Source organism: Camelus bactrianus, chromosome 14, assembly GCF_048773025.1.
Source record: "Camelus bactrianus isolate YW-2024 breed Bactrian camel chromosome 14, ASM4877302v1, whole genome shotgun sequence".
NCBI lineage: Eukaryota > Metazoa > Chordata > Mammalia > Artiodactyla > Camelidae > Camelus > Camelus bactrianus.
The window spans coordinates 61,889,498-61,904,856 of record NC_133552.1 but is presented as its reverse complement, the minus strand read 5'-3'; the positions used below and the strand labels follow the sequence as shown (position 1 = coordinate 61,904,856).

Sequence of the window (15,359 nt, the reverse complement as noted above, 5' to 3'; positions counted from 1 at the left end):
GTGACATTACCAATAGGTTTTCTTATCAAAAGTAGCATGAAAGAATGAAAAACAGTAACATATTAAAGTATGACTACTTATATTTCATTCCATAAAGTCCCAATAATTTACATACTTTTCCTATAGGATTCATTCACTCATTCATAGTTTATTACTGCTTAAAAATGTCTGCTGTGCTTAAAAACTCCCCATAAAATTATATATCATTCACTGCTTTATGCTATACCCTCTTTTGTTCATGTCCAATTAGTATTAGCCTATCTTTCCTTTACCAAATTTCAGCTGAACTTGGTAAAGCATTTAGGAAGGTTAAACAATTTTAGCATCCCCTTAGTGACACTGGCATTATGCTGTGAGGAAATGTGCTCTCATAAGGCAGCATCGCATAAACATTTCATTAATCTTTGAATCTAAGTTTCTCATGCTTTGTCTAAATGTCCTTGGTGACCAGAATCAGTCTACCGAATTTTTATTCTATGCTAGGCTTTTAAAACCTTGAAAATAAAATACTTAAGACATACACTGAAGATACTAAGATGCTCCCATTTTGCTTAATATAAGAGTGAGCAATTAGTTTTTTTTAATTGTGTAACTTTTCAGGCCAAGGAAAAAAACCAACATCTTTCACTTTTTTTCTGTTTGACCCAAAATAAGGTACTGATTCAAACAAAGCAAATATACTTACAGAACTAGCATCAACATCACTGTGGATGGCAACCGTCTTAATGCCCATCTTCTTGCAAGTTTTAATTACCTACATTAAAATACATTAATGATACCTATTAAGAGTAATTCATATTTAAAGAGGTTTAAAAATAATAAAACTCACAAAGTAAAATGGAAAATAAGATTAAAATTCGACTCACTCTGCATGCAATTTCTCCTCTATTAGCAACAAGAATTTTATCAAAAGTCTAAAAAGAGAAAAAACATGTAAGAAATTGTTACATTCAAAAAAAAGAAAAGAAAAGAAACTGTTACTCTCACTTTGGGACCAGGAAAGACTCAGTTTTTCCACAGCTAACATTGGGCATGATCCTAATAAACATTACTTCCTACAGTAGTATTAAATATGATACATATGTTCATTTACAACCAGGCTGCTACTGAACTCATCTACCAGATGAAGATCTGGCCCTATAATCATTTTGTTAAGGCATCAATTGACTAGGTTCAATAATTCATAAGTGAACTGAATTCTCTTGCCAAAAGATAATCTTCAAATGATATTTCAGCATACCAAAAAAAAGTAGACAAAACTGTTTACAATTTACTTGATAATTTATTTTCTAAATTCAGGGAAATCTACATGTTATGAATAGTTTGTCAAACGGAAATTTGATATAATTTATATGCCATCTCTTTGGGGTTGGGGCATAGCATTAAAATAATATTTTCAATAACTCAGAGCAGATACTATCCAAAGAGTCCCAGACCAAGCAGATTATGCTACTTGAGTGCACTGTTAAGTTTGAAAACCACCAAATTTTGAAGCAGCTGAGGCCACAAAATTGAACAAGTAGTTCTATTCTGTGTAGGGCTAGAGATCTAAATTCTAAGCCAAACTGCCACTACTGACCACTATTTGATGCTAAGCAAATCAAACTCTACAGGTCCTGATTTCCATATGTATAAACTGGAAGTATTCTACTGGGAAATTATTTAATAAGGTTTTCTTCCTACTCTAAAATTGTCCAGACTAATCCTTTTAAAGAAATGCACACACACAGTTATAAATAATTTGCATGCAATACATTTCAGTACACAATGATTTCTGGGCTAGTGAATTGTCCCAAGTTAAATACAACTTAAAGTTTTAGCGATATTTCTAAAAGAAAAGTTAAAGTTACATATGATTTTAAAAGTATTTTTAAATAACTTACAGCAATTTTTAAGTTGAAGTACACCCAATTTACAAAGTTGTGTTAATTTCTGGTGTACAGCATAATGATTCATTTATACACATATATTCCTTTTCATATTATTTTTCATTATAGGCCATTACAAGGTATTGAATATAGTTCCCTGTGCTATACAGTAGGACCTTGTTGTTTATCTATTTTATATACAGTAGTACCTACAAATCCCAAACTCCCACCCCCTCCCCACCCCCTTTCCCCACAGGTAACCATAGTTTGTTTTCTGTCTGTAAGCTTGTCTTCGTTTTGTAAATAAGTTCATTTTTTGCCTTTTCTTTTTTTAAGATTTCACATGTAAGTGATATCATATGGTAATTTTATTTCTCTTTCTGGCTTACTTCACTTAGTATGATGATCTCCAGGTCCATCCATGTTGCTGCAAATGCATTATTTTATTCTTTTTTATGGCTGAGTAGTATTCTGATATATATATTTCCATGTCTTGGCTATTGTAAATAGTGCTGCTATGAACACTGGGGTGCAAGTATCTTTCTGAATTAGAATTTCTTCCAGGTATGTGCCCAGGAGTGGGATTGTTGGATCATGGGGTAAGTCAGTTTTTCAAGGGATCTCCATACTGTTTTCCATAACGGCTGCACCAAACTACCTTCCCACCAACACTGTAGGAGGATTCGCTTTTCTCCACATGCTCTCCTATTTGCAGCAATATTTTAACCTGACAGGGAGTCACAGAATCTTAGGATTGGAAAAGCCCTTCAAAGTCTTGTTTTAACCTTTGTATCACACATGGCTTAGGCCACCAAACTGGGACAAGCCTCTGCCTTAAAAACTGATAAATTCCTAGTATGACTCCTGAGTCACTCTGAGCCTTGAGCAGATAGGCCCTTATAATATCTTAATCTCACCTCAGGCCTGAGACTATAAAATCATCTCCTTTTCTATACCCAAATGTTCATAGTAAACCCCTGTTAATCAGTAAGCATACACTAAGAAAAAAGTGTTCATGGTTCCTTGAGCTGCAGAAGACCTAAACAAGCAATTCTCCAAAGAAGACATACAAATGGCCAATAGGCACATGAAAAAATGCTCAATACCGCTAATCAACAGAGAAATGCAAATCAAAACTACAATGAAATATCACTTCACACCAGTCAGAATGGCCATTATTGAAAAGTCCACAAATAATAAATGCTGAAGAGGCTGTGGAGAATACACTGTTGGTGGGAATGTAGTTTGGTGCAGCCATTATGGAAAACAGTATGGAGATTCCTCAAAAGACTAAAAACAGCCTTACCATATGATTTAGCAACCCTACTCCTGGGCATATATCCAAAGGGAACCTTAATTCAAAAATATACATGTACCCCAATGTTCATAGCAGCACTATTTACAATAGCCAAGACATGGAAACAACCTAAATGTCCATGACAGATGACTGGATTAAAAAGTTTGGTATATTTATTCAATGGAATACTACTTGGGCATAAAAAATAAAATAATGCCATCTGCAGCAACATGGATGGACCTGGAGATTGTTATTTTAAATGAAGTAAGCCAGAAAGAGAAAGAAAAATACCATATGATATCACTTATATGTGGAATCTAAAAAAAAAAAAAGACAAACAAACTTATTTACAAAACATAAACAGACTCAGAGACATAGAAAACCAACTTATGATTACCAAGGGGGTAAGGGGGTGGGAAGGGATAAATTGGAAGTTTGAGGTTTGCAGATACTAATATATATAAAATAGATAAACAAGTTCATACTGTATAAAACAGGGAACTATATTCAATATTTTTTGGGAACTTAATGGTGAGAAATAATATGAAAACAAATATATGTATGTTCCAATATGACTGAAGTATCATGCTGTACATCAGAAACTGACACAACATTGTAAACCGACTATACTTCTATAAAATATATATATATACCAAAAATTTCTTTAACAAATATGTATTACCAAAAATCAGATCTACCTGCACTTAAGACAGTAATAATAAACAAGCCATTCTGAATGGCTACAAGGATCCCTTCAAGTAGAAAGATCCAATTAAATGGAGCCCTCAAGAAAAGAATGAGGCTACCAACTTGGTCTGAATATGCACCTGGACTACCAATAGGTGCCAAAAAGTATTGCAGATTTTTTCATGACTGTAGATATCATACAGTTTTTCCACGATTTCCTTAGACAAAAGCACAGCTAAGGAGATGGCAAAGACAGCCAGCAGCAGATTTGATTTCAAATGTTTACGAAAAAATATATACCTGCTTAGTGGATTCCAAAGGGAGGACTCTCTTTAAATGTCCAAAACCAAAGTAGTTACATGCACTTTTATTTATTTTCAATAATTTCTGACTCTGGAACATGGCCTCCTAAATAAATGCTAGCTAACCACTAATACTGACTACCTAACATGTGCAGAAATGTACATGCACACATGCACCCCAAGACATACCATCTATGTGGAAATTTTTATATTAAACTAAAGATTTCATAGCAGAGAATTTATCATAGCTAATTCATCAGGACCTGTGCCATCCAATAAAGTAATCACTAGCTACATGAGGCTACTGAGCACTTCAAATGTGGATAATCAAAGTGAGATATGCAGAAGTGTAAATTAAACACTGGATTTAGAAACCATCGTACAAATTTTAAGTATCTCATTGCGACTTTTCATATTGATATGTTGAAATAACATTCTAGATACTGAGTTAAAATATTAAAATAATTTAACTTGTTTCTTTTTATTTTTAATATGGCTATTAGAAAATATAAAATTACATATGCCCTGCAGTTGTGTCCACATTATACTTCTATTGAACTGCAATGATACAGACCCTTTCCTTCTCCAAGCCTCCAGATTCTTTTAAGTAGTTTTATATACTTCAACAGATAATTTAGAAGCCTATTTCATTCTCAAATAATCATCCACATTAGTTCTACTTTCATGACATACAATTTGAACAATCTCTTCTCAACCAGAACTCTTCTGCCTTCTTTGATGCCTTCACTGTCACCAAATCATGTTCCATCTCCAATCACCACTTCTAGTCCCTTTATTTCTCCTATTACAAGCCTCAAAGATTATCATATAACAAAATTTTAACTGAAGTTCCCTTGTCCCAAAATGTGCAATACACATAATTGCCTTCAGTCAAAATTAATCATACAAATATTAAGTAAATGGAAAAAAATCAATAGTTTAATTAAGATCTCTTAACCACCCAGTCTAAGAGAGAATGTTGTATTAGTTATTCTGCTGAAAACAAAGGAAACACATTGTAAATTTACTGAACTTGTAGTAGAGATACAAGAACATTAAAGATTCAGGCTGAGGTCCACAATGAAAAAGAGGAACAAAGACTGAGCACCTATAAAACTATGAAGTAGAGCAATAAATAATTAACAGCATCAATAAAATTTAATCTGCCCAGTGAACACAATATGGAGACAAGAAAGTAAAACCATTGTAAGTTAGCCATTAAAAGCATTTTTTAAATACTTACTTTTTCATTAGAATCATATCCTGCTGAACAAAGACTACGAGACACCCGTAAGTTCTGTCTTGAATAATGTGGAACATGCTACAAAAAAATAAAAGTGAAATAAATTACATACACTTGAATGAGCTTTAAAATTATTTTTCAAGGTAATTCTTCCAGTATGCGTCTAGCTACAGTATTTCATCAATCAATATATGTAGTTCTAAGCAGTATGACATAATTATAGAAGGTAAATCACAACAAAATACATCCTTCTGCCACACATGAGAAACCAAAAGCATTGAAACAATCTTCAGAAAAGTATAATAAGAGTCAATGGATCACAATGTTCATAGCAGCGCTATTTACAACAGCTAAGACAAGGAAGCAACCTAAATGTCCATCAACCAATGAATGGATAAAGAAAATGGGGGGGGGGGTATATAATGGCATATTACTCAGCCATAAAAAAGAATGAAATAATGCCACTTACAGCAACATGGATGGACCTACAGAGTATTATAATAAGTGAAGTCAGACAAAGACAAGTATCATATGATACCACTTATATGTAGAATCTAAAAAAATGGCACAAATAAACTTATTTACAAAACAGAAACAGACTCAAAAACACAGAAAACAAACTTATGGTCATGAAAGGGGGAAGAGGGAAATGGGATAAATTAGATTAGCAGTTTGGGGTTAACAGATATACACTACTATACATAAAACAGATAAACAAGGACCTACTGTATGGCACAGGGAACTATATTCAATATCTTGTCATAACCTATAACGGAAAAGAATCTGAAAAAGAATAGACATATGTATGTGTGTGTATAACTGAATCACTTTGCTGTACACCTGAAACTAACATTGTAAATTCAAAAAACAGAGGCAATGTGTCAAATAAAATTTGAAGAAAGGTCTTTCTGTTCATGCAAACTGATATGGCAGGATCAGAATGCCACACACCACATAGAACTTTGTATAACATAAAACAAGAGTAAACAGCATACCAGCTTCCTATCAATTTTATAAAATGAAACGAAACTGTTTACATTTTTACAAATTCTCCCTAATGTCATAAGGCACATAATGGTCTGTTGCAGGAACATGTCAACACATCCTTTTACAAAAGGCAAAATCATACACGTGTCTTTAATCACTAACAAATAAAGGGCATAACTGATTCCTGATGGCAAAAAACAAATGTAAGTCTTCCAGAGACAAAACATAATCGGGGATAGGCGTTTTAGGTATTCTAATTAGCTTTGGAGAGTAAGAATAAAGTGATGTTTATGTCTGGGGAGGGGAACACTTCAAAAAGCAGCATACCCCTTGGGAAAGGACTCTGGGAGAAGAAATCAAGGAGCCTGAGCTCCAATCCTAGCACAGCCTGACACGATTTCTAGGATTTGAGCAAACCACTTTAACCTCTCTGCCATCTACTGAGAAATGAAAGCTTAGATGAATTTTCTCCAAGGTCCCTACTAACCTACACCACTATTATTCAAAAACCAAGAGGGTGTTTTCAACATGTGCAAGAATCTGACGATTACTGAAGGATATGCGGTTAATCCAAACTGAACATTTGGGCCAAGAAGATGGTAACATGGATCTAACTGCTGAACTGCTCCACGAGTAACAAATGCAGAGGAGCTACTAATGAAAACAGAATTAATTTCACAGATTCAAATAAATATGACTTATGCATTAAGTTCCTAGGACACCTTTAGGAATAAAAACCTCAGGAACTCTTATCTCATCAAACGGGCTCATGAAAAATAGTTTAAGCTAAACTTGGGCCCAGCAGGAGAGTTTCTAACCCAGAACAATTTAGAAATTTCTAAGTTGCCAAGCTCTAAGAAATGTTTGGATCAGCTAACTCAACGTATACTACATTAACTTTCAGGAAACTACCAATAACAACACTAGAAAAAAAATGTCTACACGATACAGTTCTTAAAACTAAATCAACTCTATTAGAGATTGCACTTTGCCAAAATGTAGAAAAGGTAGCACTATACCTAACTGGTCAAACAGGGTTTTTTTTTTAATCTTTTTATTACTATTCTAAAATACTTGGTTCTGAAGATCTAACAGACTATTTTACCACCATTAACAAAAAAAAGCATATAGCTTGTACACATATGTGTTTGTAATAATGTGACCCAAAATTTTGAAAACATAGATGCCCCTGGTTAGCCAAGTAACTAGAAGTAGAAATGGCACAAGCAGTCAGAACTGTAACAGCAGAACAAACTACTAAGGAAAAACAAGGGTTTGGGCCATTCCCACAGCAAGTCCAAAGTGGTTTGCAGTCGGTCCCACAAAGGCTCTGTTCACTCCTGGAACGCCTTCATGGAAGTTTAAAGTTATAAAGAATACAAATCAAAAATCAGACAATTTTGTAGAGCTACAACATACATTTTTTTTTTTAATGCAAGGAACAAGTCAGTAGAAATCTGCTAATTCAGACCTCTACACAGAATTTTAATGCCCATTGTTTTTGTTAGGCATATTAACAAACTAGCTACAAGCCCAGACCAAAATTCTTTTAATACACTTCCTAGAACAGGAGTTCAAGGGAAAAATTTAATCAACCCCATTATAAAGACTATTTAGCCTATCACAGTCAAAAAGAGAAATGTCAGTGTATGCAAAATGGCTTCCCAATAGCATATGTCACTCGTTCGGTTCTGCAAGAATAAAGACTTCCTATATTTTCCACACTTAGAAAAGTTAACAGTGTGGCACGTGGGAAGCAGCACAACCCTCAGAGCCACAAGACCTGGGTCCACTCTTAGCTCCACTGCTTTGTAGGTATGCAACATTCAGCAAATGATTTCTCTGAATCCCAGTTTTCACATATAAAATATAGTTGATGACACCTCCCCTGCTTTCCCAGAGAGCTGTTTAAAAAAAAAAATCAAACAAGCCTATAAACTGTAAAACACCAAGAAAATGTAAGGTATTACACAAAAACCAAATCCAACTATGCAGCTATAGCTTTCTTTCTTAAAATTATACTAGATGATTTGGGAGTTACCATTAGAAAAGCAGTGTAGTACTTGAGAACTCTACAGAGTTCTCTACACTCAGACAGATTCAGACCTGGGTTCAAATGTTGGCTCTGAAATGTCCTATATATTTCTCGAATACATAGGGAATTTACTCACATGTAAACTGAGGTTAAAAACTACTTGTCTAGGACATAAGGCTGCCATGAGAATTAAATGAGATTGTGTAAAATACCTAACACAGTTTTGCATGTTATAGTAAGCGTACAATAACTATTAACCAAAAAATGGTGGGGGAAATGATACAGCCTTTACACGAACTGAATACATGCCTTCCAGTCATTGCAAAAAAGGAAATATCCTTTTCTAAACTAAGACTGCACCTGCTTTCACATTCTGGATATGGCTTCAGGTGGCAGCCCAAATTGGTAAATCCACTAAACTCATGCTTAAAGAATAGTTTAAATACTAATCCTGCCAATCCAAAAGTTTTGCTCTTAACATAACCACAGCAGCATTCAGGTGAATAATACTAAAACAATTTTGTTGACAGGTTAATTTGTTATCAGAATGCATCCTACTCCAAAAAAGAAACCACCTCAAAACTGTGGGTTAATGGAGCCTTAAGATGATCTTACCAAGGTAAAAGTAAGTATTTGTTAGTGCTTCATCTTCAGAATTTCCAGGGAAGGTCCTCTCTTCCACGTTTCAGGACACAGAGCTAGGAAGCATCAGCCAAGTACTTATTTCAGCATTTTAACGGACCCAGAATGATCTCAGAAAACGCCCTTTAAAAATGCTACCGGAAGTCAGGCTTTTTCACTTCAGCACAGCTTTTCCTTCACAGACACTAGTTAGTCTTCAGGACCTCTCTAGCCATCCCAATCTTCAACTGTCTGCCAAGACCTTCTGTTAAAAGCTAGGCTGAATGTCTAATATTTGAGAGAGATGATCAAATCTCAAGATTCATGTCAATTATTTCTCAGTACAACAGGGGAGGAGGAGACTCAAGATTCTCTGGCTCTGTCTCCACTGTAAACTAGAACACCAGGAAACCATATAAATCAACTCTAAAGCGTCCTCATTTCACCACAGCTGCCAACCAGGCCATTCCTCCCACCTCGCCTGTAGCAGATGCTGGTGGTGTACACCTAGAACACTTCACCAGCCAGTGCAGTGTCCCCAGTTGGTGTATCGACAATTTGTGGCTCACACCTGCTCCCTAGCTTGCCCCACTTGCCTCAACCAGAGTGTTCTCCACCAAACCTGGGAGCCACACCCCTCCCAGCCCACAGCCAATGACTGACTAACAAAGGGTCCAAAAGGCTACACTCCTCACTTTACAGTGGGGCCAATTCAGTAGTGCGACCTGTGCTTTAGAGCTGGCTATCCACCGTGGCAGGCACTCGCCACATACAGGTACAGAGCACTGGAAATACGCCAGCTCAAATTCCGATGTGCTCCAAATGTAAAACACACACCAGATCTGAAGCATTAATACCAAAAAAAAACCTCATTAATGATGTTTTACATTTACATACTGAAATAATATTTTGAATATACTGGTTAAACAAAATACAGTAATATTCATTTCACCTTTTTAAAATTCTTTTAATGTGAGTGCTAGTAAACTTTAAATTACACCTGCAGCCCACATTATACTTTTACTTCACAAGGCTGATGTAGGACAGTTCTTCTCAAACTTGACATTAGCATCACCTGCAGGAGGGTTTGTTAAAACAGACTGCTGGGCTCCAATTCCAGATTTTCTAAACTGGCAAGTGTAGGGAGGAGGTAGAAGATGTGCCTTCCTAACAAGCAGCCAGGTAATGCTGCAGTCAGTGCCCCGCTGGCTGGAGTCCCCGGCTCTGAGAATCACTGCTCCAGAGCTCCCCAGTGGGATGAGACTGAAGCTACTTTCCTTCTGGAGCCCTTTCCTGGCTTAGATGTTTTTCCCCTGCTCTATTCTGCTTTCTTCACTCTTCTCAACTACTACCATCTGCACAAAATCCCTCTTCAGGCTTGGCTTCTAGGAAACCTAAGCACCCCACCTCCATAGAACTGCTTTCACACACTACGACTTTCACCAAGTGCCAGGTTAATAGCAACCAATGAGATAAAAACTATCATTGCATCTTTTGGAAAACAAGTAACAAAGAAGTTTTTTTTACTGGATTGCTAGTTGCCCTTATATAATGAATTCCACAAATTCAGTGCTAGGACAATGTTTGTTTATCCTGATCAATGGATGTTCCTCACTATAAGGCAGCTTTACAGCCTACCCTTCCCTTTTTTCCATAATTGCTATGAAGCTCAAACCAGTTTTTGTCCCCCAAGAAGTATAAATTTGGCCTTTCTCATTTTTACTAAGTGCATTAATATGGTATAATAAAAGTGCTAAAATCAGGTCTGAGTTTGGGTCCTGGATCCACCCCTTAATTGCTGCATGACATTGGGCAACTTACTTAACCTCGGGCAACTTATTTAACCTCAGCTGTAAAAATGAGAATCACTTGAAGATGATTTAAAAATTAAATGTTAACACAGCTTTCCTCCTCCTCTGCCATTTTCAGTAACCCCAGAAACAACTATCAACCTGAGAAGGCGGCTTCTGACTATTCCTTTCCCATACCCATGATACGACCCCACAAACAACAGATAAGATCAACCACCCCTCTGTGTTTTGTAAATTCATTCTCATCATTTTAATGTAACTATTGTCTGGATCTTCCCTCCCAAGCTTCAGCCTTCTGTATCTCTCAAACACTACCATATCCAGAGGCTTAGGTCAAGGACTTAAGAATCACTCTTTCTTCTAAGCAACTCAACATGACTCTTGGAATCATCTAACTCTAGATAAATAAATAAATACTATCCTCCAAAAAATAATTTTCTTTTCCAAATTTACTTTTTCATCCCTGTTCTCCCATTTACCTACATGTTTTTAAAATTGGAATCACTTAACTCCCATTCCTTCACTCTCTTGATCAAAATTGTCACCATCTCTTCCTAGTATTTAAAGAAGGGCTTTGCCAATCACTCCTCTGTTCTGAACCTCATAAGAACAGAATAAAATCCAAAAAGCAGATGTATAAATATTCAAATGTCCATAAGCATTTTATTATGCCAGAAACTGGTTCCTGTAATAATCTTAGAAAACTTCTTTCCCCAAATAATTGTCAGAAATCTATCAGCATGTTGAGAAGATTTACCTCCAGGCAATTCTAAAGCATTTAGATATGCATAAACATTCTTTTCCATGACTAGAAAAGAGAATTACAAATTTTAAGGAGCATAAAGCTTGTGCATTCAAGCTTTATGAGTCCACCATATAACGAGACCATCACTCAGACGAGAGATAATTTGTAACTGGAAAAGCAAGGCTTTGGCATCATGCCATCCAAGGTTCAACTTCTACCTTAGGCAACTATATCCTTAAGTAAACTACTTAACTGCTCTGAGCACTGTTTCCCCTTTTGAAAATGGGGATTTTTTTTCACAAAGTTATTACAAAGGTAAGAAACAACATATGAAAATCAGGTAACATATAAAAGTTCGATGAACTGTAGTAATTATCACAAGCCCAACACCCTGGAGCCACTGAAAAATATAGGCAAAAGAAAAAAATACTAGGTATTTAAACAGAATGTGTTTAAAAAGCAAATACACAAAACAAATAAGACTAACAGATGAACTCTACATGTATCCTAAAAGCAAACAAACTATTAGACTAGCTAAAAAAATGGTGAGAATTCTCTAGACTAGAGTCTAGAGTTAGCAATCTGCTTTCCAAGCAATCAAATGGTTTGAGGGTTCGGCATGTGGAATGGGAGAAATAAAATCTTCAAAAGGTTTGGCTTCAAACATAGAATTGATGGAGTACATTTCAAGTTCATAGAAGAGAAACATGGAGAGAAGCTAAGCAGCAGCTCAAGTACCCGTAAGGTGAGAGTGATCTTCAGAGCTTCTTCCAAGCTCCAGGAGGAATTCTTTACTGGCACAAATACAACTCTCTACTCCAGTCAGTACTGCCACACATTCAGCAACTACTTTGTCCAACACTGTACTAAGGAAACAGAAATAGACAAGATGCAGTCTCTGCCAACACATTAAAAGGATGAAACTGGGCAAGAAAAATCAAAGCTTTTATGTACAGTAAGTGTACAGCAGTAAATACAGTAACAACTTCCCTCTCTCAGCATCACCACTCTAAAATATGGCAGTGGGATCCCTCCCAACTCCAGCAGGAATAAGTTTCCCATGAAGACCAAACCTGACAGCACAGTTGTACAAGGCCCAGCATGGTCTGACTCCTACCTCCCTCCCCAGCACCATCTAATCTCGATACCAAAGCCTCAGTAGGCTTCGTTCAGTTCCTCTATCTTGTCATTCCCTCTGGCCTATAACCGTTGCATGTGCTGCTCTCTCACATATAACACTCACCTCTTCTCTCTTTGCCTAGAAAAGATTCACTTTGTTCTTTAAAACTTGTTTCAATCTTCACTTCCAAAGGAAAACACTCCCTTACTATAAGCATAATTTGAGCAAGTCACATAACACATTGTGCCTCAATTTCTTCATCTGTAAATGGGGATTTTTATGGCTGTTGTGAGGACTGAATAAATTAATTCAAGCAGAGCACCAGAACAGTACCTAAAACAAAGAGTTCAAAATATTGACTTGGTAAAATCCCTCCGTTTTATTTTCAGAGCACAAGGACCTCTCCCTTAACAGCATTTTACACTTGTTTGTCTCCCTAATAAGACTAAAACTTCTAAGAGGACAGAAACGATATTCACTCCCTAGAGATGGAACACAGGAAGTAGTCAATAAAGCTTTGTTGAGGGAAAAGAAATTGCTGGAAAAAAGCTGAGGCCCAAAGGTGACTTGTCTAATATACAAAATTTCACCTGTGGGACGCCCAAAGTCCATGCTCAGCATGCTGCCTCCTCCGTAAACGCGTTGTCTTGCAACTGCAAGTGATATGGCCAAAAAAATTAAAAGATTATAAAGAACAACAAAGTTTAAGAAACAATCGTGTGCTGACACGAAGAACACTGGGTTGAGACAGATTCTGAGGTTGACACTAAGCTAATACATGTGCAAACTTATGTTCACTTATATGATGAGTTCCAGCTCCCACATTTCTCACCTGGGTCTCAATTCCCTTTTAAGAGTAGGATGGGCCATCTCTAAAGTGTCCTCCAATTCTAAAGTTCAATGACAATAAATCAAATTATGTGCGAATTTTCTGAAGATTTTATTTTTAAAAAAGGAAGTTTAAAAAGCAGACTGAATAACAAGTGATTTTCAGAGAAATCTTTTAAGAATTTGTTTAAGTGACTTAAACCCTATTAATAAAGCTAGGTTGTCTTCGTTCAGAAATTGCAAGGGACTCCATGTTGAAGAGAAAAAATCTTAAAAGCCACACACACAAACACTCCAACGTATAAGTCAAAGCTGCCACCATAAAACCCCGGACATACTAAACAGTGGGGAGATGTGTTTAGAGCAGCACAAACACCAGGCTAACCACTACATAGAAAAGAGAAACTGACAGGACGCATATACAGTACACAGTGGTGTAACACAATTAAAACAGGCTCTCAAGTATAAAAGGTAGCAGCATTCCTAACACTGTATGATCCTTTAAAAGGTGAGATAAAATCACAACTCCAACTCTACTTCAGTGTCCCTTCAAAGCAGAAAAGAGGCAAGAGAAAATGGAAACTATAAGGACCCTTAAAAATACACCTGGAAAGCTCAAGACGAAGAGAAAACCTCGTGGCACGAAAATGGGAGCACGGGAAATGCAGGTACATTTCGGCCAGGTGGCTGTCAGCCGCTCCCAAGAAGGCAGACAACACACGCCTGCAGGCTCCTTGGGCCGCTCAGCCCTCCATGATCCTCGGAGTAACAGCTGCGGCGAGAGAATCCTGGTCTGCCCCGCTTCAGCGCGAACTCCCGAAGAAGAGGGAGTGAGGGGTGCGGATTCACGCGGAACCCGGGCCCCGGAGGTCGCCCGGGCGTCGCCGGGGCACTCTCAGCAGCACTGGCCACCGCCAGGCGGTGCGGGACTGGGAGCCCAGCGAAGCCCAGACCCACCGGGAGTCCCTTTGCTCCTCACCTTCAGGGTCCACAGAGCCGCGCTCCACATCAGCGGCTTCGGCGACCACCGTCTGCGCTTTCCTGCTGCGACCAGCGCGGCCACACCAACCCAGAGACCCGCCATTGCAAGCCCTGCCGACCACAGCTCCGCCGACCTCTCACCCCGCCGAAGTGGGTGGAGAACGGGAGCGCCAAGGCTTTAGCCAATTACGAGCCAGAGACCCTTGGCCCCGCCTCCGCCGCAGGGAGGCAGCGAGCGCGAGTGGGACTCGCCAAAAGCCGGGAGCTGGGAGCCTGAGCGGGCGCGCGCTGTGCTCTGGAGGGAGGCGGCGGGGCCGCCGGCCAGGAGCCAGCTGGGGACTGCTGGCCTGACCCAAACCTGGGACTGTGCGAGGCAGGGAAGACAAGCGCCTGCTTGGGGTAAACCTCGGACTGCAGCAGAGTCCACGTAGCAACCATCATGCAGCCTGGCCAGTGAACGTCAGTGCGTCATCTCCACCACATGACCTCAGCCCAGTGTCCTAAATTCCAGGCTTGTACCCAAACTCTAATCCTGTATGTTTGAATGCATAAGGTGCAAAGCACCAAACCAAGGTAAGGTTTTGCACAAGTGTGACAACACAGAAAACTCTAGGTCTAGAAATCAGAGATCTCAGCTCACGCCTTATTCTGCCACAGATACTAATATCTGCGTGTCAGGAATGAGCAATAACTAGAGTCAATTCCTGTTACTTGTAAGCAGGCGCCCTTGTTAATACAATTACTAAGGGCCAGATCTTGTGCTAGATGCTTCAAATTTTGTCTCATTTAATCTTTATAATAATTGTATTGGCCTATACATGTCCTAGTTTGAGA

At 38.0% G+C, this 15,359-nt stretch overlaps 1 protein-coding gene across 5 annotated transcripts in view; it reads right to left on the bottom strand.

Moving 5' to 3' along the window:
• PCCA (propionyl-CoA carboxylase subunit alpha) overlaps positions 1-14,682 on the bottom strand; it is a 330,692-nt gene extending 316,010 nt beyond the window's left edge. For all 5 annotated transcript variants that reach the window (XR_012511757.1, XM_010959668.3, XM_074378474.1 and 2 more), the window contains exons 1-4: positions 14,524-14,682; positions 5,398-5,475; positions 867-914; positions 686-754 (exon numbers count right to left, since the gene is read on the bottom strand). Coding sequence is in view for 4 of the 5 variants with exons in the window: in XM_010959668.3 (XP_010957970.2) it covers positions 686-754; positions 867-914; positions 5,398-5,475; positions 14,524-14,628 (300 nt within the window). In the remaining variant the exon portion in view is untranslated. The remainder of the gene's footprint in view (positions 1-685; positions 755-866; positions 915-5,397; positions 5,476-14,523) is intronic.
• Between the last annotated feature and the right edge of the window lie 677 nt (positions 14,683-15,359).